At 40.8% G+C, this 22,915-nt stretch overlaps 1 protein-coding gene across 1 annotated transcript in view; it reads left to right on the forward strand.

Moving 5' to 3' along the window:
• RPS6KA6 (ribosomal protein S6 kinase A6) overlaps positions 1-22,915 on the forward strand; it is a 1,361,734-nt gene that overhangs the window by 616,860 nt on the left and 721,959 nt on the right. The window contains exon 6 of the mRNA XM_044057140.1: positions 13,841-13,920. Within this exon, the coding sequence (XP_043913075.1) occupies positions 13,841-13,920 (80 nt within the window). The remainder of the gene's footprint in view (positions 1-13,840; positions 13,921-22,915) is intronic.

Raw genomic sequence — 22,915 nt, forward strand, 5'->3', positions numbered from 1 at the left:
GACTATTGCCTGATTCAGACAGACTGAGGAAAAGCTGTTGCAGCACCTGACATTTGTAAAGGACCTTCTAACCTCTCTGGGATACACTATCAACAAAAAGAAATCAAAACTAGTCCCCAGTCAAAAAATTGTATTCCTGGGAGCAAGCTTGGACACATCAACCCAGGTGGCAGTCTTTACTCAAGAAAAACAAGCTATCTGACAGGCTACTTCACTCAAATGGCCAACAGAACCAGCTATCCACAAGGAAAATCCTGCAGGGAAAATCCTGCAGGCTCTAGGGTTTATGGCCTCCTGTATTCTGCTAATTCCATATGCCAGACTGCATATGAGGAAACTTCAGTGGTACTAAGCCTTTGGTGCCAACAGTCTCAGGACCTGGAAACTATAATACCTATCATACCTTGTCTCAGGATAGAGTTTTCTTTGGTGGGCAGTAGCATGCAACCACAACAAGGGACTTCCCTTTTCATAACCCCATGCCGCCTAGACCTTAACCACAGATGCATGAGACTATGCCTGGTGGGCACACCTGGATGGCTGGTGCATTCAGGGCCACTGGACCCTAAATCAAATTTATCTGCACATCAACAAAAGAGATGCTATCTGTTCAGCACTCTCTAACAGCTTTCAGATCCCTGCTCTCACCAGGACCCCTTCTGATAAAAACTGACAACACCACAGTGATGTGGTACATCAACATGCAGGGGGGAAACCCACTCTTACCCACTCTGCAGACTAGCCATGACCCTGTGGAACACAGCCTTGGCTATGCATATTCACCTGCAAGCTCAATTCCTGCCAGGCAATTAAAACTCTCTGGCAGATGACTTAAGCAGAAATCTCCTAGACCCACACAAGTGCCAATTAGACCTCTGCACCTTCAGCCTTCTAATCCTGAAATGGGGTACCCCAAAGGTGGACATGTTCACCTCCCCCTACAATCACCAGCGCAGCAAATTCTGCACCAGGGTATCTCACAGTAAGGCCTGGAAAGTGGATGCCATATCCTTCCAGTGGGTAAACCTCTCAATCTATGCATTTCCCCCTCTGCCTCTTCTTAAAAGACTGCTACTCAAGATAAGGCAGGACAAACCAAGGGCAATCCTGATTGCCCCAGACTGGCCACACCAACATTATTACCCACTTCTGTGCAGTCTGTCACCGGTGCCACCATGGCACCTTCCACAGATCCCAACCCTCCTCACTCAGCTGGAGGGACAGATCTTGCATATGCTTCTGCAAACCCTGAACTTTGCAACTTGGCTCATTCCTTGAACTCTCCTCCACTGGCCAGCCTAAGCAAGCAAGTGCTGGATGTCATTCGTGAAGCTAGATGACCCAGTACTAGGAAATCCTATGCTGATAAGTGGAAAAGGTATTGTTCCTGGATTCTCTCTAAAGGAGTGGATACAGCACAGCCCTCCTTACCCCTCTCATCCTGGACTACCTAACAGACCTACTCCATAGAGGCCTATCCCTTCTCTTCCATTAAGATGCATGCCTCTGCCATCTCTGCTCATTACAGCACTGAGTCACCTCTCTTCTCTCATCCCCTCATCAAGCAGTTCCTGGGAGGGGCTAACGACTGAAGGCCACCAAGAAGAGCCCCCACCCCTGCTTGGGACCTTAACTTTGTGCTGGAAAAGCTCATGCTACCCTCCCTTTGAGCATGCAGTGTCAGCAGAGTTGAAATTCCTGTCTTGGAAAACAGCCTTGCTTCTGGCCATCACCTCAGCTAGAAGAGTGTCTGAGCTACAAGCACCTATGGTGGTGGAACCCTTCATTATTTTTCATGCTGACAGGGTCTCCCTCAGGACTAACCCTTCTTTTATGCAAAAGTGGTATCCAGTGTGGCTCTAAACCAATCTATTTGTCCACCTTCTTCCCTAATCCTCAGAATAAGGGGGAAAGGAGACTGCACCTTTTAGACATGCACAGATAGCTCAGATTCTACCAGTTACTAGTCAACTTTGCACAAGGGGCAGAGGGCAAGGCCATATCAAAACAAAGCATCTCCAAATGGATAGCACATTGTGTCCATTTCTGTTACAAGCACCATGGGAAACCACCCCCTCAGGGAGTCAGAACGCATTCCACTAGGGCAACTTCAACCTCTACAGCCTTTCTTAGAGGAGTCCCTACCAGGGACATTCTGGAAGCTTCTACTTGGAGTTCTGTTCACACCTTCATCAAGCATTACCACCTGCCTATCTTTTCCAAATCCAGGGCAGGTTTTGCAACAGCAGTTCTGCAGGACATACTAGCCAGCCCCAACTTTTCTTGACTGCCTCCTCCCATTCTTCAGCTTTGGGAATCAACCCAAGTGTGATGACTGCAACAGTGAAACACAAAGAACATAGTACAGTTGTGTACACTTACCATAAATATAGATATTAGAGTGTGTTTACTGTTGCAGTCCTGGTTTCCCACCCTCCAGTCCCCTTGTCTCTCTCTCTCATACTCACCCCTTACTGGGCTGTTGGTATTTACTTTTTGCTGGTGGTCTTTTTCCACCATAACTTAGCTCCCTATTTGGGGCAAGAAAAACTGATGTAATGGCGTTGGCTGCCTATTTTTATGCTCCTGACCTGATGTCTGTCCTGAAGCGACAGCAACTGACACACAAATACTAAGTCTCTGGTATTCGAGCCAACTTAGGGCTACCTGCAGGCAAATAACCCAAGTGTGATGACTGCAACAGTGAATACACTCGAACATCTACATTTACGGTAAGTGTACACAACTGTACTTTTCCTTCCCACTTTCTCTTACTTGAACATGCTTCTTTATTATGATCTCTCACAAACCTTATCCAGGGTTCTGATAGGGCTAGGTAGTCTGAGGGTCCTATGCTCATACAATCAATTTTGTAATCTTATATCTGTGGGCTCAGATCATATGTTGGGTTTATGGAGCATCAGTGTTTTTTGGCTTTGGTACCCCAACCAGACTTCAGATTACTCTCTGCAGGATAACTCCACAAGTACTGGAGTATTGCAATAGTGATCACCAGGACATCTACTGTTATGGTAAGTTCTTACACAACTGTACTTTCTGCGCAACTCTGCTCAAGTCAATTCATCAGAAGGATGCTTTCTGGGCTGCTCCTGAAACCTGGGAACTTGTTTGTTTGTTTTTTGTTAACCGGGTTAGTCCAACTGGGCTGGAGGCCCATTTTCAGTGGAGACCCAAGGAGAAAAGTTCCACACAAATAAAAATAACAATAACAAAGTTGCAACACAAGTACTGTGAATATGAATACGTAACTACATATATTCTTGCCATAATGGAACGTAAAAAATTCTGCGAAAAAAATAGCTAAAAATAATTGAGGTAGAAACATGATGTAAGAATATGGATTTAAAATAGGGCATCAGAAAAAAAGAAACCTAGCCCCAGAACATCTTTAATGACTAAATCAAGGTGATAGACAGGAAGAAGCATTAAATAGAAGGGTTGATGTAGGGGGGATGGGGAGGAATGATAAGAGAGTCGAGAGTTGGAGAACAGTTGTGAGAAGAGAGGGGGTAGGAAGTATAGTGGCTAAGGAAGCAAGAAGATGAGAATTAAGTATAATAGTACCCAGTGGCATAGCTAAGATACCATAGTTCTAGTTATTAAAAAGTTATATTGAAGTAAGGAGAGGAGAATTGTTATAGTCTAACAATTGGGGGAGTGTATGTTGGGTAAGGTGGTGACAGGTACAGGAGGGAGAGGTAGCAAGGTGTTTTTTTAATTCTCTTTTGGAATAGATTGAAGATTGGATAGAGTGTATATTAGCTGGGAGTTTGTTCTAAGTTTGCAATATGGAGTATTTATAAAGTAATCTGCCTATTGTTAGGCCTGTAGATGTCAAGTAGCCGTTGGTCACCGCTATGGAGAGATTATGAAGGTTTGTATAGGGATAGGAGGGTGGACATGGATGGGACAGCCTGCAGGTTTGTAAAGTAGAGAATGTGTCATCTGTAGCTGAGAAAGTTGAAGAGGTTGAGGGAATTCAAGCCACTGTGTGGTTGTTTAAGGGCCAAGCAGTGATGGGATTTGTAAGGGAGTTTACAGGCAAATCTGGCTATCTGATTGTAAGTTTCTTCAAGTTTGGTTGAAAGATTTGCTTTGAGGTGGGTGAATATAGGAGAACCATAAAGTAGGCAGGAGGGGGTAGGCTTGAGCAAGTGAAGTCCTTGAGGTGATGGATAAGAATTTTTTGTTTCTATACAGTAAGCAGAGTTTATGATTGGTCTTTCTGATGGATTGTTGGATATGCTGGTCGAATTTCCGTTGATTGTCAGTAGTAATTCCTAGAAGTTTGATATGGGAGCCAGTATGAATGATGGTATTGTCTAAGGAAGAGAGAGTGAAGGAATTTTTAAGGCGGAAAGACAGCTTCAAAACAACAGCTTCAATAACAGGCTTTTACCATGTTGAATCCACAATATATGAAATATAGAGCTTTGCTGTTGTAAAAGTCAAGTGGCATTGTAATTCCACAGCTTTAAAACATGTGGATGTCATAAAAACAGAAAAAACGAACATAAAAGTGAAGAACCCTTCTGATGTAAACAATGGACAAGCGCTTTCAGCTTTTTCAAGCCTTCTTCAGATCCAAGTAGGTAAGCTGGGTTCAGTGTTTAAAAGTTGGTATCATCCAATGAAACACCTCAGTGAATGATGAATGTTAACCAATCAAGTTAGAATGTCTCAAAAAGGGAAACAGTTTTTCAGTCTAACCAAAGAAGAAAATCAGGCACTAAAAGCGCTTACAGAGAGGAATGATATTGTGGTTAAACCCGCTGACAAAGGAGGAGCCATAGTGGTAATGGATGCAATGATGTATGTCCAATGGATGAAAGAATTAAGTGATCGAAAGACCTATTCCTTGATTAGTAAGAATGAACTAAATATTATGAAACGGAAGATTCAGCAGGCTCTTTATGACATGCTATTGCAAAGAGAGATTAATGAGTATTTGCGTGATCTCTTCATCACTGAGCACCCCACCGTACCAACTATCAGTGGATTACCAAAAATCCATAGAGATCTTAAACTCCCACCTTTAAGACCAATTGTGGCTGGTAGAGGATGGTTGATGGAATCTATTTCTATGTTTATTGAACAAGAACAAGAAAAGATGCTACCTAGGGCCTCCACTGTGATCAAAGATGCAGCTGAGTTTCTACAACATCTGTATATAGCTCTAGAACATCGTGATGATCTTGAGAGTCTGCTATTGGTAGCCCTAGACGTGAATAGTTTATTCACTTCCATACCAAATAATTATGGCATTGAAGCAGTAAGAGAATTTCTAACTGAAGAGAAGGTAGAATCACGTTTGATATGCGATCTTTTGGAAATCGTGTTGGAGTACAATGTGTTTATTATGACAACAGCTACTATTGGCAGAGATGAGGTGTTGCCATGGGCACACCCTGTGCCAATAGTTATGCAAATTGGTTTTAGCCAACTGGGAGAGAGCTTGGTCCAAGGATGCTAATAACATTTGGAATGACCAGATAATTCTGTACAATCGGTTTGTGGATGACACCTTCATTGTATGGAAGGGCAAAGAAGAAGATTTAAGAAGCTTTGTTAACTTCCTGTCACAGACCACTACTTTCCTAAAATTTGATGTAAAAACATCTAGAGAGATGATTGACTTTCTGGATGTGAGATTATCTCTTGATCCGGGGAAGGGAATAGACACTTGCCTCTATAGGAAAGATATGTGGCAAAATCACATGCTCCATTTTTCCAGTATGCATCCCAGGCATATGTTCTCTAACATTGTTGAAAATCAAATTGCAAGGATTTCAAAGCTATGTACAGAAGAGGCAACCTTTCTCCGGGAAGAAGAGAGGCTTATTAATAATTTCAGCCAATGAGGATATGGAAAGAGAAGTTTAGAACTAAACAAGACCAGAATTAATGACATCGTAAAGGAAAAGGCAAACCTTTTTATTCCTCTAAGGTCAGAGAAGGAGAAAGTACACCATCCCTAGCTATACCTAAAAGAACATCTAACTTAAGGGTCAATTTGACTTACACTATGGACCATGATAACGTATGCAAGGTGATCAGAAAGTTCTGGCCGATTCTAACTTTGGATAAAAAGTTAAAAGAGATTGTTGGAGATGACCCAAGTTTCCTTTTCAAAAATAAAAAGAATCTCAAAAGGATTTTATGCTCAAATGATGGGATATGTAACAACTACATACATAATAATTCATCAGGAACAAAGAAATGTAGCTTCTGCAAGGTCTGCAATGTAATCAATTGTAGCAACACATTTAAGCATCCCGTTACTAAACAGACATTTGTTTTTCATGGATTAGCTAATTGCCTAACCAGCAATATTGTTTACATAGCTACCTGCACTTCCTGCACAGCATTTTATGTTGGAAAAACTAATATGAAGCTAAAGGAAAGAATTATCAAACATCAATCTGATATACGCAACAGAAAGGAAACAAACTCTCTTTGTCTTCATTTACGTGAGCATGAGGGACAGCGCTTTGGTTTCATGGTCATTTCAAAGATACATTTTACTTCCAGAGAACGAGACCTGACCAGTCTGACAGAGAGAGAGGAAGCCAAATGGATAATGCGGCTGAGGGCAGATAACCCCCCCTGGCCTTAATGGCTGTGTTCCCTTAAAACCTTTTCTTAAAAATAGACGAGCAATGAGCTATGCTCACTTATGACCTGTTTTTATTGACAGAAACCTTAGGTATACTGACTTAGGCTCTGATGTCCCAAAGAAACTGTTGAAATGAAATAAAAAGAAGCGCCCTAAATGACCATATTTATATATATATTTTTTTCCACCTTTTTCTCTCAAATCTTGGCTTTTATGCAGAGCTTGCTGTTTTAACCAGAACCTACTAACTTGATTGGTTAACATTCATCATTCACTGAGGTGTTTCATTGGATGATACCAACTTTTAAACACTGAACTCAGCTTACCTACTTAGATCTGAAGAAGGCTTGAAAAAGCTGAAAGCGCTTGTCCATTGTTTACATCAGAAGGGTTCTTCACTTTTATGTTAGTTTTTTTCTGTTTTTATGACATCCAGATGTTTTAAAGCTGTGGAATTACAAAGCCACTTGACTTTTACAACAGCAAAGCTCTATATTTCATATATTGTGGATTCAACATGGTAAAAGCCTGTTATTGAAGCTGTTGTTTTGAAGCTGTCTTTCTGCCATTTTGGTTGTTTAGCAAGTTTTGAATACTCAGATGAAATACTAATACCTGTGGTGCAATGCTCTTCCAATATTTACATTGTTTTTGTTCTGCTGAGCATTCTTTAGCGGAATTCACTTCTTTTTCCAGAATTTTTAAGGCTGGACATAGATTTTGAGAGGAAAAGAAGCTTAGTTTTCTTCGGGTTAAGGATGAGTTAGTTATTGATTAACCATTGTTCAGTGGTGTTGAAAGTAGTCTGTGTGTGGGAGTGAAGGTAAGTAGGGTTGTCAGAGAGGGTCATAAGTATAGAATCGTCTGCATACTGGATCAGTGATGAGGTGCAGCAGGCGGAGCATATATTACTAGAAATATTAGAGAAGGGGACCTAGAATGGATCCTTGGGGGACACCTGTTTGGATAGTGAAGAAAGGTGAGCAGGAGGCCTGCCATCTAACAAATTGCAGTCTGTTGTTAAGATAACTAGAGAACCAGAGAATAGTAGATGTGTAGTTGTTGAGTTCAGCTAGTATAGTAAGGAGCTTAGGGTGAGAGACTTTATTAAATGCTTTGGAGAGGTCAAGGAATAGACGTGACACCATTTTATTTTTATCTCTTGCCTCTGCTATAGTCTGGGCGAAGGATAGAAGGGCTGTGGATGTGCTGTGATGGGGCCTAAATCCATGTTGAGAGGGGGTGAGGAGTTTTTTCCTGGAGTAGATATATGTAAGAAGTTTTCTATGAATGCATTTCTCTAGAATTTTTGAGAGAGGGGAGAGGATGGCTACGAGTCAGAAATTGAAAGAGTCGGTGGAGTTGCTTCCTTTTTGAAGTGAAATTTTATAAAAGGATTTCCAGATATCGGGGACTGAGGATTATTTGATAGAATGGTTGATACGGATTGATATGGGATATACTATAGAATTGACTGCAAATTTAAGAAATTGTGGGGGTAGGTTGTCGAAGGAGGGAGAACATGATTTAAGTTTCTGCAAAAGGGATTTTGTATGGGTGGCGGAAACCGGCTTCAGGGAGAAGGCTGAGTGGAGGCAGTTGTTGGAGAGGTGGGGGTTGTGATTTGTTATTTGCGGGGGAGTTGGTGGATAGAGTCTGAAGTAATTGTTTAGTAGAGTGGCGGTTTCAAGAGGTGTTTTACTGGAGAAGGGGTTGGGGGTAGAAGGTTTCCCTGGATGGAGAAGATTGTTCATGGTGTATCAAATTTTTTTTTTAATTTGAAGTGTGGGTAGATTGGGCTTCTTGATAGCATTTTTCTTGTCACGGATAGTAAGTTTTTTAGTAAGGTTTCTTAGCTTTTTTGAATTTATACATTATTTCCAGGTTCTGTCTCTAGGTTTCATAGCAGAAAGGGTGTCTTTAGAGAGCCAAGGTGCGGGATTAGATTTGATCCTAAATTTCCTGATGGGTGTTTAGCATATTTAGGAAAATATTGTTAAACTCAAGAACAGCATCATTTAGAGGAAGGTTACATGGGTGAGACCATTTGACAAGGGAAAATTGGTTGTTGAAAGTCTCTGTGCTGAAGTTGTACAGGTTGCGGCAGTCTCTGTAAAGGTGGGTTTTTGGGAGTATGGGAAGGTAGTATTAGTGTTGAGACAGGATGGTGATCACTTAAGGAGGCTGGTAAAGTGGTGGGATTATGGTAGTGATTAGAGTTAGAAGTTAAGATCCAATCAAGAATAGAGCTAGAGTTTTTATTGATGCAAGTTGGAGTAGAAATAAGTTGACTGAAACCAAAAAGGTTAATACTAAGGCTAGGTGAGTGGGGAGAGAGTATATTCCAATCGATATTGACATCACCTAGTGTGATTTTCTCATATGATAGATGTTGGGAGATCCAGGATAAAATAGATTCAAGAACTGGAATATTGTTACTAAGAGGTATATAGACAGATGCTATGGCAATTTTTTTGTGTGGGTTAAGGAGACAGTTGAGAATGTTAAGTTCTGCAGAGGGGAAGTCAGGAAAGGGGTAGAGAGAGGAGGGAGCGGTTAAGCTGTTCTGAATACATGATAGCAACATCTCCTCTTTTGTGGAAAGTCTATATGTTATAGTCGGAGGGGGGGGGTGGAAATGAGTTTGTTATATGAGGTTTGAGCCAAGTTTCTAAGAGAGTTAAGATTTGGGGAGTGGTGGGTGACCCAAGCATGTAATTCTGTTATTTTGTGTGGGAGACTTTGTAGGTTTATGTAGTAGATAGGTGTTTAGTTGGAGAGGTGGAGGTGGTGGAGTTAAAGAGGATGTCCCCAACAGGTAGGAGTGTTCATATGAAGTGGATTAAGTTTAGTGAAATAAAAGTAAGAGGTAGTGGGTTTTAACTTAGGTTTTGAAGAAAAGAGAATTGAGATGATTTAATCTGTGAAATAGAATGTAGGAAGTATTGTAGAGAGAGGATGAGATAAGGAAGTGCTGAGTTATATTGTAGGAGGAGGTTAACTTGAGTAAGAGTGGGTGATAGTGGAAGGTACAGCAAGGTAGTGTGATAAGATGATAACCCAGAGAGGACCAGAGTGGGAGTTATGAGGAGATACAGTAGCATGCTGTTATACTATGCTGGTGTTTTGTTTAGATGAGGAGAGTGGAGTTGTTGATTGTAGGAAGAGTTTGTAAGAAAGTAAAGGAGGAGCAGTAGGTAAGAAGAGGGAGGAAAAAAAGAGTGGGTGATGAAAATCAGGGTTGAGCAGAGGTGGAGCGAGGGAAATTGTTTTGTGCAATAGAGCTAAAAGGAAATGGGAGGAGTGAGGCAGGGAATAGAGGGCAAAGTAGAGGAGGGTTTAGTGATCAGGGGCCAGTATGTATGGTTATTGGGTAACTGGGGTGAGGGGAGGGCCCTTAGAAGGAGATTAGAGTATAAATCTAGAGTATTCAGGGGAGGGTGGGTGGGAATGGGGGTAAGGCAGAGTGAGCCTGAGAGTAGTGGGCTGATCCCTGTTCAGCAATGGAACAATGCCAAAGAAAACCAATCATTCAGTAGCAAAAGTCTATGGGAGGTGAGTATAAATGCTAGATACTAGCAGCAAACTTGTAGTCTGTATGTATCAGAAATAAAATTTGTAGTATACTCTTAACACTGTAAAGAGGCTATTTAGGATGATGTGTATAAGGGTGAAAAGGAGGAAATAATGCTATTAAAGTCATTTGCAAATATTATGTAGGCTACTTTCAGGGACAGAGACTTAGGCTTTTAAGGTAGTGTGGAAGAAAGATTTATTGAGGGTGTGTGGACCTAGACAACCTAGCCCATGTGCTCACCACTTTTCAGTATAGACTAAAAGGAACTGCTTTTTACAATACAGCAGATAGGAGGGGCATGTACAGTGGTTGTCCTGAGTTACATAGGATTTGGTACACTGCGCTTTGCTTCAGAGTTAAGCACTGGGGAAATCTACACTACAGATATACTGTAAAGAGAAAGGACATTATGAGAGATTAGTAAGCTTAAGAGCAGGGAGGGTTTTAGAAAAAGGTAACAGTAAAAACTGGGTATTCAGTTATACATTTAACAAGAGTGATACAGGCAGAATATCAATCAAATTGTTTTTTAAAAACAGTACATTGTAATTATCAATTATCCTCTTGAGAAGATAAACAATATTAATGCAGAAATGGTATTACTTATGATGGACTGTGTTAAGTGCAAGTTGGTGACTATCAGCTTAAAGTGACTGTTAATGTGTGCAATTAATTACAGTTCTAGCCTAGTTCCTAGAGAAATACTACACCTATAGACACATCTGCTCTCCATATACATAGTTACAGTCTCTTCATGATAGAAGTATAGCAAACTATAATTATTACAAAAGCAAAAACAAAAAAAAATTTGCTAAAGTCCTTTGCAGCAAGTATATTCATTAAGCTGCGCTGCTGTGATATCTGACCAGATAACACTGCTACATGTATTCCAGTGATGAGTACTGCAGCTATGACATAGTTCAGCTTCTTAATTCTTTATAGGTAGTGCAGGAGTCATCACAGGTTATGGTAATGATCAAATAAGGCAAGAGAGGCTTGAATAACTTGTATGAGAACTGACAAAGAACCTTGGAAGTGTAGAGCACACGAGTAGAATGCTGCAGATTAGCGTGGGCAGTGTAACTAATTTAAAAATAGTGCCTGCTCGTTTAATGCAGTGAAGTAAATTTGCAAAACTGCATAGGCAGGGAGTGGCCAGTGCTGCAGTTATGTATAACCTGAGAAGATGTAGGGGCCGATGAGTAGCGCACTACAGATGATACTCAAGCAAGGGTAGAGCATAGGCTACTTTCCAGGAACAGAGACTTGAGCTTTTAAGGTAGTAAGGAAGAAAGATTTATGAAGGGGGGTGCAGACCTAGATGACCTAGCCCGTGTGTTCATCACTTCTATTAGTATAGACTAAAAAGAACTGCTTTTTGCAATACAGCAAATAGGACAGGCACGTGCAGTGGTTGTCCTCTGTTACAAAGGGTTTGGTATGCTGCATTTGCTTCAGAGTTGAGCACTGTGGTAAAGGTGTTCAGGACCAGTTGGGGGGAAATCTGCAGTACCGATAGAAATGGTTGTCCTCCGTTACATAGGGTTTGGTATGCTGCACTTTGCTTCAGAGTTAAGCACTGCAGTAAAGGTACCCAGAACCAGTTGGGGGAAATCTTCCGTGCCTATATAATGAGAACTGGTGAAGAACCTTGGGAAGTGGGGAGCACCCTTAGCTAGAACTCTGAGGATCAGTGTGGACCGTATAACTTCCATCCAATGGTCTGTTGCAGGCTGTTGGCAAATGCTTTATAGATTTGTCTTTTCAATTCCTGCATCCTTCATATAATCACTGATTAATACTTTATTTTATGCTATTTGACTATATTTAAAGCTTATGTGAAATTTAGATACTGGGGTTGCTGGACATGGAGGACAAGTCCATTACCCTACATAGGGACCCATTTGACCATAATCTGGCTGTGCTGTCCATGTCAGTTTTTCTGCAAAGAACCCCTTTACAGTAGGTGATTATTCTGATGCAACTTGGAAATACTGAATGCAAAGTCACTGATGCATAACTTACTAAACAAAGGTTCCAACTTCCCTGTCTGACTCCATCATACTGTATACAGCAGTGGTCTATTTTAATGCAAATTTTCAGAGAGGGTTGCCTCCCCCCTTTTATGGGAGCTTCTTACACACATCCCTGTTCTGTAAATAATACTACCATTGTAATCACACCAACTATAGTCTTTCCTATTTCTCTGAATTGATGCAACTTCATAGGTAGTAAATTTAAAGATTGTGGGGTTGTAGCAGAGCCCCCAAACTGGGGGGGAGTACCCCTTGTATATAAAAGAAAAAAAAAAGAACTTGTGTTGTAAGACAGTACTCAAATGCATAGTGGTGGTCTGTAGTGTGATGAGCTTGTCCATCATAGAGAGATCTTAACAAGTCTATTGTCTCTGTCATCATGTAGACATCTTATTACTCTCTTGCTGTTCTGTGGTGCTTGGACAAACTACATACTGCATCTGCTGTTTTGGTTATCTTGGAAGTTGGGCAAATACATATTTTGTCTTCTAGGTTTTGCTAATTCTGTAGATAGGAATCAGAATGAACAGAAAGGGGCTTTGCGCATCATTTTACTGGTGTGATGTCATGGTATATTGTACACCATATTTATGCATTGTTTGATGCCATGATGTGTGTTATCTGGAATGTACACCAATAAGAGTGAAAGTAAGAATATTTGGAACTGTGCCAAACTGGAGTTGTCAAGAGGAAATCCAAACAGGTGCCCAGTGCAGAAAGCATCCTTATATGTCCATTATTGTGGAGAATGCTTTTCTGTTACCTGCAGCAGCACCCTGGTTTTACTTCCTTAGGTGTATGATAGTAGGTGCCTCTGGGCTGATCACTGTACCAAGTGTGGCCAAAGCACTAGGGCACAATGACAAGAACCTTGTATCCGTGCACTTAGCCTGTGTTCTTGAGGCAAGAGTGATGGAAGTAAAATTTCTGACTGTGTGAGGTCTGAGGAAACCAGTACATCACAATCTGGGTTGATGTCTGAAATGTCTCTCTCTAATTTGGTGCTGCTGGTGTAGCAGCATCAGTGGAGTGAGGTAATTAACTTGTCAGTGATGACTGTAGAAGAGATGGTAAGCCTTTTATTTAAAAAAAAAACTTTACTAGTTTGTGCAAAAATGTGTCCTCTCAGAAACAAAGGTAATAAGTGAAGGTTCTCTAAGAGAAAATATACTATCCAAATGTGGCTAGCTGTTGTATATTTCTTACTTTATCTTCTTGAAAATTGGTTACAAGTTCATCTCAGAGCTCAGAACCCCGCTAGAAATGTTTTACTGTCCAGCTGCACTTACTGCAGTTTGTATAACTGCACTTTTGTTCATTTTATGTGACCGTCACCATGACATATGTAAATTGTAGTGTTTGCTTTTGTAAGAGTTATCAAGAGTAATGCGAGTTATTTCAGAAACTGTTTTAATTGTTGTGCTTAAGGAATCCACCTGCTTGGTGTAGGCATTTAACTGTCTTTAATCACTGCATAATCATTATGTTAAAATCTTACAGTTTTAGTTAGATGCTGTTGCATAGTGCTGCTGTCTGAGGGTAGATTGAATACTGCAGCTCATGTGAATTATTTTATCTTTCTTTATGCAGCCTTTCAGACTGAAGGGAAACTATATTTAATATTGGATTTTCTCAGGGGAGGAGATGTGTTCACACGCTTATCCAAAGAGGTGAGCTTGTGCTCCTAAATTTTAAGCTTCTTTAAAAGGTTAGTGTATTAATTAATTTGTGGTGTAGTACTTCTGTCAGTTCAAATGTGTTTTGGCATTACATACTTACAATGTCATCTATGTTTTATATTGTCATGTCACATGGTAATGATAATTTTTATGAACCAGCATGTTTTTTTCTGCATGCTTTCAGCATTTGCCAGGCTTTGGTTTCAGAGGTCCATTGCATGTTTTTATCCTCAATCGGATAACTAGATCTGCCCCTTTCACCCCGTTCACATAATTTTGGTATATGCTGCTTACCTTTAAAGCTGGTTATTCTTTCCACGCTCACCTTGGCAGTTGGTTGCCCCACTGGAACACCCTCTGTCCCCTATTTATTTAAGGCCTTTGAACCATAGTTAAGTCACTTGGCTTCCAATGTGAGTATGCAGTTATTGATGTCTGTCCAAGCTGACACTTGAGTCACGTTTACTACTGTCTCATTAACATACATCACAACACCAGAAAGTCATGGATTAACCCAGTGACTGTTCATGAAGTACACTGAACAGAAATGATTAGTTTAATACCCTTATACTGTTGTGTTTTGTGAATTTTGAATACTAGGACATGTTTTGCATACGTTGTACAAATACAGAATGCAGATTTCAAAATCAAATGACAGCATTAGATTTTATCTTGCTTAAGGTTAGGATATTCAATGAATGATAAGTTATTGAAGTATATTAATTGATATTCTATATCAAAATATCTAAAAAATAACAATTTTGATGTTGATGTGATTGTGTCTGAGAGAGATAATTGAAGTGATAGTTTCATAGTATAGTATAGTATAGTTTCATAGTTTCATAGTATAGTACTAGGCTATCTGCCCTGGGGCATTTGTAAGCCTAGCCATAGTGATGTATTAATATGCATTTTAACCTTAGTTCTTAATAGATAAGAGAACCATGGGCCATATTATATAAGGTATTGGAACAGCAATATTTAAAGTTGCAGAAGACCTGTAAAGCACATTTATTTTTATTACATTTATGAAATCAGTTGTGTTTAAGATGTTCATAGGTGTTTTTGTAAGGTGACTTGCCCAGTTCATATTTTTTTCTATCACTGCTTCTGTTATATAATCAGACCAGTACTGCATGCAGTGACTGCAGATTCATTTCAGCTTAAAGGACAGCTCTTCGGGTCTACATATGCTTTTTCATACACGTTTGAGCTTCCACAGCTTACTGGGTAATGTACTTGTATTTTGGCATTTTAATAAACTATTTCAATAAGTAAATCATGTCTAAGTAGTCCATCTGTAAAACTTGTTAAGAAAGTTTTAATAAAGGTAATAAGAAACCAATTTTTCCGACATCATTGCAAAAACAAAAACCAGATAACATATTGGGATGGTTAGCAGATTAGGAAGAAATTTAGTGATTTGTACAGTCCCTGGAATCAAGTAAGTGTTCAACGTGTAGCTTTTTCCATACTCAGAAAAGAAGGTGTAGTGCAGAGAGCTACAGGTAACACAAAAGGTGTAGTGCAGAGAGCTACCAGTAACACAAAAGGAGGTATAGTGCAGAGAGCTATGGTTAACACAAAACAAGGTGTAGTGCAGAAAGCTACAGGTAACACAAAAGAAGGTGCAGTGCAGAGAGCTACAGGTAACACAAAAGAAGGTGCAGTGCAGAGAGCTACAGGTAACACAAAAGAAGGTGTAGTGCAGAAAGCTACAGGAAACACAAAAGAAGGTGCAGTGCAGAGAGCTACAGGTAACAAAAAGTGTAGTGCAGAGAGAGAGGTTAACACAAAGAAGGTGTGTGGAGAGAGGCACAGGCAACAAAAGGAGGTGTAGAGTAGAGAGCAGAAGGAAAAAAAAAAGGTGTAGTGGTGAGAGCTACAGGTAACACAAAAGAAGGTGTCACAAAAGAAGGTGCAGTGCAGAGAGCTACAGGTAACACAAAAGAAGTTGTAGTGCAGACAGCTACGGTTAACACAAAAGAAGGTGTAGTGCAGAAAGCTGCACGTAACACAAAAGAAGGTGCAGTGCAGAGAGCTACAGGTAACAAAAAGTGTAGTGCAGAGAGCTACGGTTAACACAAAAGAAGGTGTAGTGCAGAGAGCTACAGGAAACAAAAGGAGGTGTAGTGCAGAGAGCTACAGGAAATGCAAAAGGTGTAGTGCAGAGCTACAGGTAACACAAAAGAAGGTGTAGTGCAGAGAGCTGTGGGTTGTGCAAAAGAAGGTGTAGCGCAGAGAGCTACAGGTAACACAAAAGTAGGTGTAGTGCAGACAGCTATGGGTAACACAAAAGGTGTAGTGCAGAGAGCTACAGGGTAACACAAAAGAAGGTGTAGTGCAGAGAGCTACAGGTAACACAAAAGAAGGTGTAGTGCAGAGAGCTACAGGTAACACAAAATAAGGTGTACTGCAGAGCTACAGGCAACATAAAAGGAGGTGTAGTGCAGAGAACTAGTGCTGTGCAGAAAGCTACAAGTAACACACAAGAAAGTGTAGTGCAGAGAACTACGGGTAACACAAAATAAGGTGTAGTGCAGAGAGCTATGGCTAACACAAAAGACGGTGTAGTGCAGAGAACTACAGGGAACACAAAAGGAGGTGTGGTGCAGAGAGCTACAGGTAACCCAAAAGAAGATGTAGTGCAGAGCTACAGGTAACACAAAAGGTGTAGTGCAGAAAGCTACAGGTAACACAAAAGAAGGTGTAGTGCAGAGAGCTCTAGGTAGGCAATACAAATGAAGCTGAGTACATAGTAACTTACAAGAATAGTGTGACTGTGAAGATGGAAAGGGCTGCACGACCTGATGGAATACATTGTATAAATTTGAAGGAAACCAGTGAAAAAGCTGGCAGTTTCAGTCATTCATGTGAGAAGTGTTTGCCGTGGCAGTGATGGTAGTTTCAGAGGTCTTTTTTGCAGGGAGTTGTAGTTCATATAGAACTGTTGATGTGCCTTGGTTGGATTTTAGCAAAGCATTCATTTCAGTTTCTCAGAGAAGATGTTAAATTAAAGTGAGAAGAATTAACTTTAAGGCATGAAAGGACATTGGATCTTACTTCATTATATCTTTAAGAATGTCCTTGCTCAGCCCTCTTGCACCCGTTACTTTTTTATTTATGGTAATATGTTCACTTTGGGCCATATCAATAGACTTCATTTAAGAGAGACTTGGACACTGACAGTCTGGCATTCATTCATTCGTTTGTCAGTTCTATAAAATGTCAGTATCTGTATCAAAGTATATATAATAACATGAATAAATAAAAGCAAGCATTCAGAATTCTGTCATCTCCAGGTTACATGTCAAGATCAGCAGAGTTATCTAATTGTGTTGCTTGGGTTCAGAGCAAAATATTGCCAACTTCTACTGCTACCATTTTTGTTTGTTTTCAGCTACCAGCCATAGGAGACAACTAAACGTTGATGCATTCCTGCATAACAAGTGGTTAGTTACAGTGGATTTCACAGAAACCACCAAACATTGCAGGTATTTTGTTGATGCCCGACTGAAAAATCAGACATGAGGAAGACGAGTCTAAGATAGGCAATCAAAAAACAGTTATATGCCTTCTAGGTTAGGCTTTGTTTTGTAGTTTATTGTGGCTTAGGTGACCTCTAAACCTGCTAGCATTTTTCCATCCAACAAGTGGTACTTGTTAGCCTAATGTCATTGAAGGTTAGGGACCTTGAGCAAAGGGGTACCCTTCTGATGCTCTCTCTTGACAGTGTGAACCAGGTCTCTTTAGCTTCTATTTAATGGAAACCTTGTGTCCCCAGGCTAGACATTTTGTCTGCATCTTGTCCTTGTGGGGTCATCTGCTGACATCTTCATGAAACTGAGTTATTCTGACAATAGTGAACCCTCCCTCTACCACATTTCTCCCACTATGCTGGGTTTTTGTGAATCTATCCAGCATAGGGTGATGAATGAGTGAGCATTATTAAGAGACCACATTGCATTAAGTAACACATGCTCCCTTTTTGACAGCAGCTTTATATGTCATTAACCCACTCTGGTCAAGTGCTTGAACACTGCACCAACATTAGTCCTACTACAGCCAGAGCTATCTCTACCCCTGCTCTTAAAGATGTTATTGTCAGGTTCTTGCATGAAGACCTTCGCTGCAACAGGGATATTATTTACTAGTGTACTGGGCATAATGTAACTCCTCCGTATTTTACAGTGGTATTACAGCGTAGTATTTGCATGGCATGTATACTAATTATCATGTTCTTTCATGAAAGCAGGCAGAGTACTTGCATAAGCATAGCTGCAGCTTGCTGTTGTGTATCCTGTTTTGCTCATCTCACACTGTACAGGTCTGCACTGTTAAATGTTCTCATAGACATGAACCGTGTCACAGTATGCATTTAACTTTTAATGAACAGAGGTCCCTCAAACTTTAGCATTTATATTCTACTGGGTTCTGTCATTAACAGTTTGTTTAGCTTTTGGCAATTCTGCACTATTTACTTTTGCTGCAGCTTGTGATTGGTTGAGAGGTGTCACATGTAAAGTCTTCTTTACATGTGTGTTTGCAGAGGGGGTTATTGCCCAGCGTCAGACATTGAATATCTGCAGCACCCAAGTATGTGTTTTTGTGCAGGCACTAGAGATGTCTGATTTGGATGTTTTGTGGTAAAAGATGTTGTTCTCCATATTTTTAACTAAAGTTTTTATTGCAATGGTGTTCATACATTAAATCTCAAGTCGCTCAGTTAATTCTCCAATGACATATGCTGACCTACATTTTGTCCTCTTACTCACCCTGCTCCAGGTAATGGTTCTTGTTTAAATCAGATTGTTACAGCAATCTGGCCACTTAGTGTTGTTAATGATTGGTACTTGCATCTGCATTGGGGAGAAATCCACTATAGATTCTGTTGATCCTCTGGAAGGTTTCCAGCTTAGAATTTAAACAAACACAGATATCTAATAACTGTCTAATTCCATAACATGTTTTCTTTTCTGCTAGACTGCCCGGGTTGTGTGTTTGGATGTCAGTTGGTATACGTGTCCACTTTTCATTAAAAAAAAAAAAAAGTGGATGGTCACTATGTGCGATAGGAGTGAAACTTCTGTAAGGAAGTGTGAAAAAAAAGCAAATGGAATTGTAAAATGAAGGAGTGGAACAGTCAGACTGTGGTGGGTAGAACAGCATGATTAAACATTTATCAATACCTGATGAAGTATAAGTAATACTTCTTCTTTCGGCTGCTCCCATTAGGAGTCGCCACAGCAGATCAACTGTTTCCATTTCTTCTTGTCCTCTGCATCTTGCTCTGTCACACCAACCATCTGCATGTCCTCTGTCACCACATCCATAAACCTTATCTTAGGCCTTCCTCTTCCACTGTTATCTGACAGCTTCATCCTTAGCATCTTTTTCCCAATGCACTCTGCATCCCTCCTCAGCACATGTCCAAACCAACGTAATCTTGCCTCTCTGGCTTTGTCTCCAAACCTTCCAACCTGGGCTGACCCTCTAATATACTTATTCCTAATCCTGTCCATCCTCGTCACACCCACTGCAAATCTTGTAACAGTAAACAATTAAAAAATAGGTCTTCCAAACATTTCACATTTCTTGAAAGCAGCATATCCAAGAAAATGGAAAAAGAAAAACGAACTGCAGATGTAGTGTTCAGATGATATTGAAGTCCCGCACTTAAAACCATTACCAGCGCCAGCCTTTCTTAAATCCAGACCTGTGTTACATGATGCAATGCTACTGTCACAAGGCACATAATGTAAGACATTATACAGATAACCTGAGTGATGTGCACATATATTCATCTTTTCTTGTGCATCTGTATAGGTTTTGAGCTGGAGGATGCAAACTTTGAAGTCAAGGTACTTTGTTCTTTAGCTCTCCTGTTTGGTATCTACTTCTCTGAAGTCCAGGCCAACACGAAGGGACTCTGGCTGACAAAGTTTGCAGACGATTGCAAGTTGGGAGCTATTATTAACTCTCCAAGGATTGTTGACAATCCTACAGAATGGTCTCACTGTGACCAGTGACTGGTGTCAGAACCATGGCCTTAAGCTCAATGCCAAAAAGTGTGTCATCATCCCCTTTGGGAAAAACCCGGTTCCCATGAATTACCATCTTAATGGTTGTCCACTGAACACAGAAGGTGTTCTAAGAGATTTGGGAACACAGGTTGACAGCAACCTCTCTTTTGATCACCACATTGCCACTGTGGTCAGAAAGTCCTATGTGGCACATCTCATTACTAAGGGTTTTGCATCCAGGAAGAAAGAGGTCATTGTCTCCCTCAACTCTTCCCTCATTAGGCTAATCGAGTGCAATGCCCCATTTGGCATGTACCTCAGTAGACACCTACAACAACTGGAGAGGCTGCAAAAGTACCTCACAAAGAGGATCCTAGGCCTTAAACACTTGTCCTATATGGACAGACTCAAAAAACTCCAACTATTCTCTGTCTCATATCGCCTACTTAGAGGCAATCTCTGCTTGACTTACAAAGCCATGTCTGACCCAGCTCTGTTAGAAATGCTACATCTAAAGAAGTCCCAATCCCTCCACACTACATGCTCCAGAGACTTCAACCTCATTACCACAATTAACAGAACATGCTGGAGGGACAGGTTCATAATCCAGAGACTACCCATGCTATGGAACAGACTTCCCATATATGTCAAGCAGAGCACCTCACTGACCCACTTCAAGAGAAATCTTGATGAGTGGATGGGAAACAGAATATTCACTCCGGGGATAACACCAGTGGCTCTACTCGACAGAGGCACTGGGAACTAAGGTCGGGTGGCACTGTGCCAGGGTAATCCTATGGCTAGGCTTGTAAAGGCCCCAGGGCCATTAGCCTAGTACACACCTATGAACCTATGAATACTGGTTTGACTTTCGTTAGAGTTTGTACTTGTCTTTGAGGACTAATAAATGTGTCAGTATAATATAGGTGTGTCATGCCTTCTTGAAGACAACATGTAGTATGCAACATTTATTGCACCCTCAGATATTACGTTATTGGCAAGTGAATATTTTGTTGCTTTAGAATCTTGTCATTAACTGCAAAATACCACCACAGCTTACGAAAAAAGTGAAAGTAGGCAGAATTATTACAAATGAGACCTTTTAAATATCAAATACAGTACAGTATAGGCAAATACACTTATAAGGCTAGATTTTTTATGAAATTGTCTGAAGTATTAAGTATGTACTATCATCATCCTAAACTGATGCCTGCATGAACCCAATAGATGTTCTTCGTGTTTCACTGTTGTAGTCACTACATTTGGGTTATCTGCTTGTAGGTAGCCCTCAATCAGCCTGATTAATAAAGTCTTATGTCCTGCGTCGGTTGCTGTCCCTTCTTCCATGACATCAGGGGTATAAAACATGCAGCCGACACCATGACATCAGTCTTTCTTGCCTTGTGGTGCCCAAAGCAGAAGCAGTTCGCTAGTGCCGGTCGGCCGACTCCTGAAATTTTCGTTTTCGAGTTTCAGAACCAAAGTCTTCAACTAAAGCTAAGTACCCCATTGGGGAAACATTTTCTTGCTCCTTACCGATGTCAGTAAAAGTTAATAATTGCATTACTTTTGGAAAGCAAATACCTCAAAGATTTTCATTCGTACTGTATCCCTTGCCTAGGCCCTGACCACAACGTACCTTGCTGTCGGTTTTGTGCTTTATTTAATCAGTGCACTATCTGTCGTTGGTATTTTTTCGTCTCTAAATATTTTGGTTCTCTGTTTAATTATCCAGAAATGTTGTTGGTTAGCTATCCGACTACCGGGATTCCAAAAAATGCAAATATAAAGACAGAGACAGGCCACCGAGATCCAAAACTGCCAACGATGCTTCTCCTAAGCCAGTCGCCAGTTCACTGGTTCTCAGTGAGGTGCTTTCACAGCCCATGAGACCCGCTACTTCTGATTCGCAGGCCTCTACTGAGACCCATTCGGAGTCCAGTATGTCGTGAGATACTTCAACTATGGAACCCACGGATGTCTCTACCTTGGATGGGTCCGGAGCCGCTGTGCAGGCACCAGCTTCTGAGGGTGTTTTCAGGCCTACGGAATTGCATATTAAACAGACACCTCCTTCTTCACTTAGGCCTAAATCTCGAACCATGCCTAAAAAAACGATGCCCAGGCCACATGCTCAAGCCTCTATGCCTAAAAAACAAATGATAAGAATGGCTGAAGATCTAATAACTCTAATCAGGGGTAGCCAACCCCCCCCCCCTTTCTAAGAGGCCTAGGACTGAAGCTGCTTATGAATATTTTTTTTGATTCTTCTGATAATCTGGATTTGCCATTATCTACTTATGAGGATTCTGATGCAGAGGACTCCATTCCCTCTGATTCCCCTCCAGAGGATTTTTCTTTTAGGGAAACCTTGCATACTCTAAGGGAGAATTTCCACTGGGAAAGCCAGGATTTTTTTCATTCAAAAAAGAGGCTTAGGGATTTCTTACTCCTACCTCAGCATAGGCCTTTAGCTATTCCTCCTGTACTAGACATTTTTGATGATGCTTTTTCAGAATCTAGTTTGCCTCCTGCTCCCAGAAAACCTGACAGATACTACAGAGTCCCTGAGTCACACAAGTTCCTTTTTAAAAATCCTGTTGTGGATCCAGAGACTATTTCACAGGGGCCCAAGGACATTAAGGCCTCTACTGCTAAAAATCCTACCCCTTCTGATAGAGACTCCAGGGCACTGGATAGACGGGGTAAGAAGGTTTACACTTCTGCAACCATGGCCATTAGAGCTTTAAACTGCCAGTTTCATATGTTAAAGTATCAGCAACATGTTATTGGATTGCTTAAACAGAAAATGATGTTGATTCCTGACTATGTGGAAAATAAAGATTTACAGGATTTAATGCATTCTGCTGAACAAGTTGGAAAACATACTTTGCAATGTGGTTTTGATTCATTAGAGGCCTCTTGCAGGGCTGCTGTTACTGGGTCTGTGCTCAGAAGGCATG

Source organism: Protopterus annectens, chromosome 15.part0 (genome assembly GCF_019279795.1).
Source record: "Protopterus annectens isolate FY-2018-M chromosome 15.part0, PAN1.0, whole genome shotgun sequence".
Taxonomy (NCBI): domain Eukaryota; kingdom Metazoa; phylum Chordata; order Ceratodontiformes; family Protopteridae; genus Protopterus; species Protopterus annectens.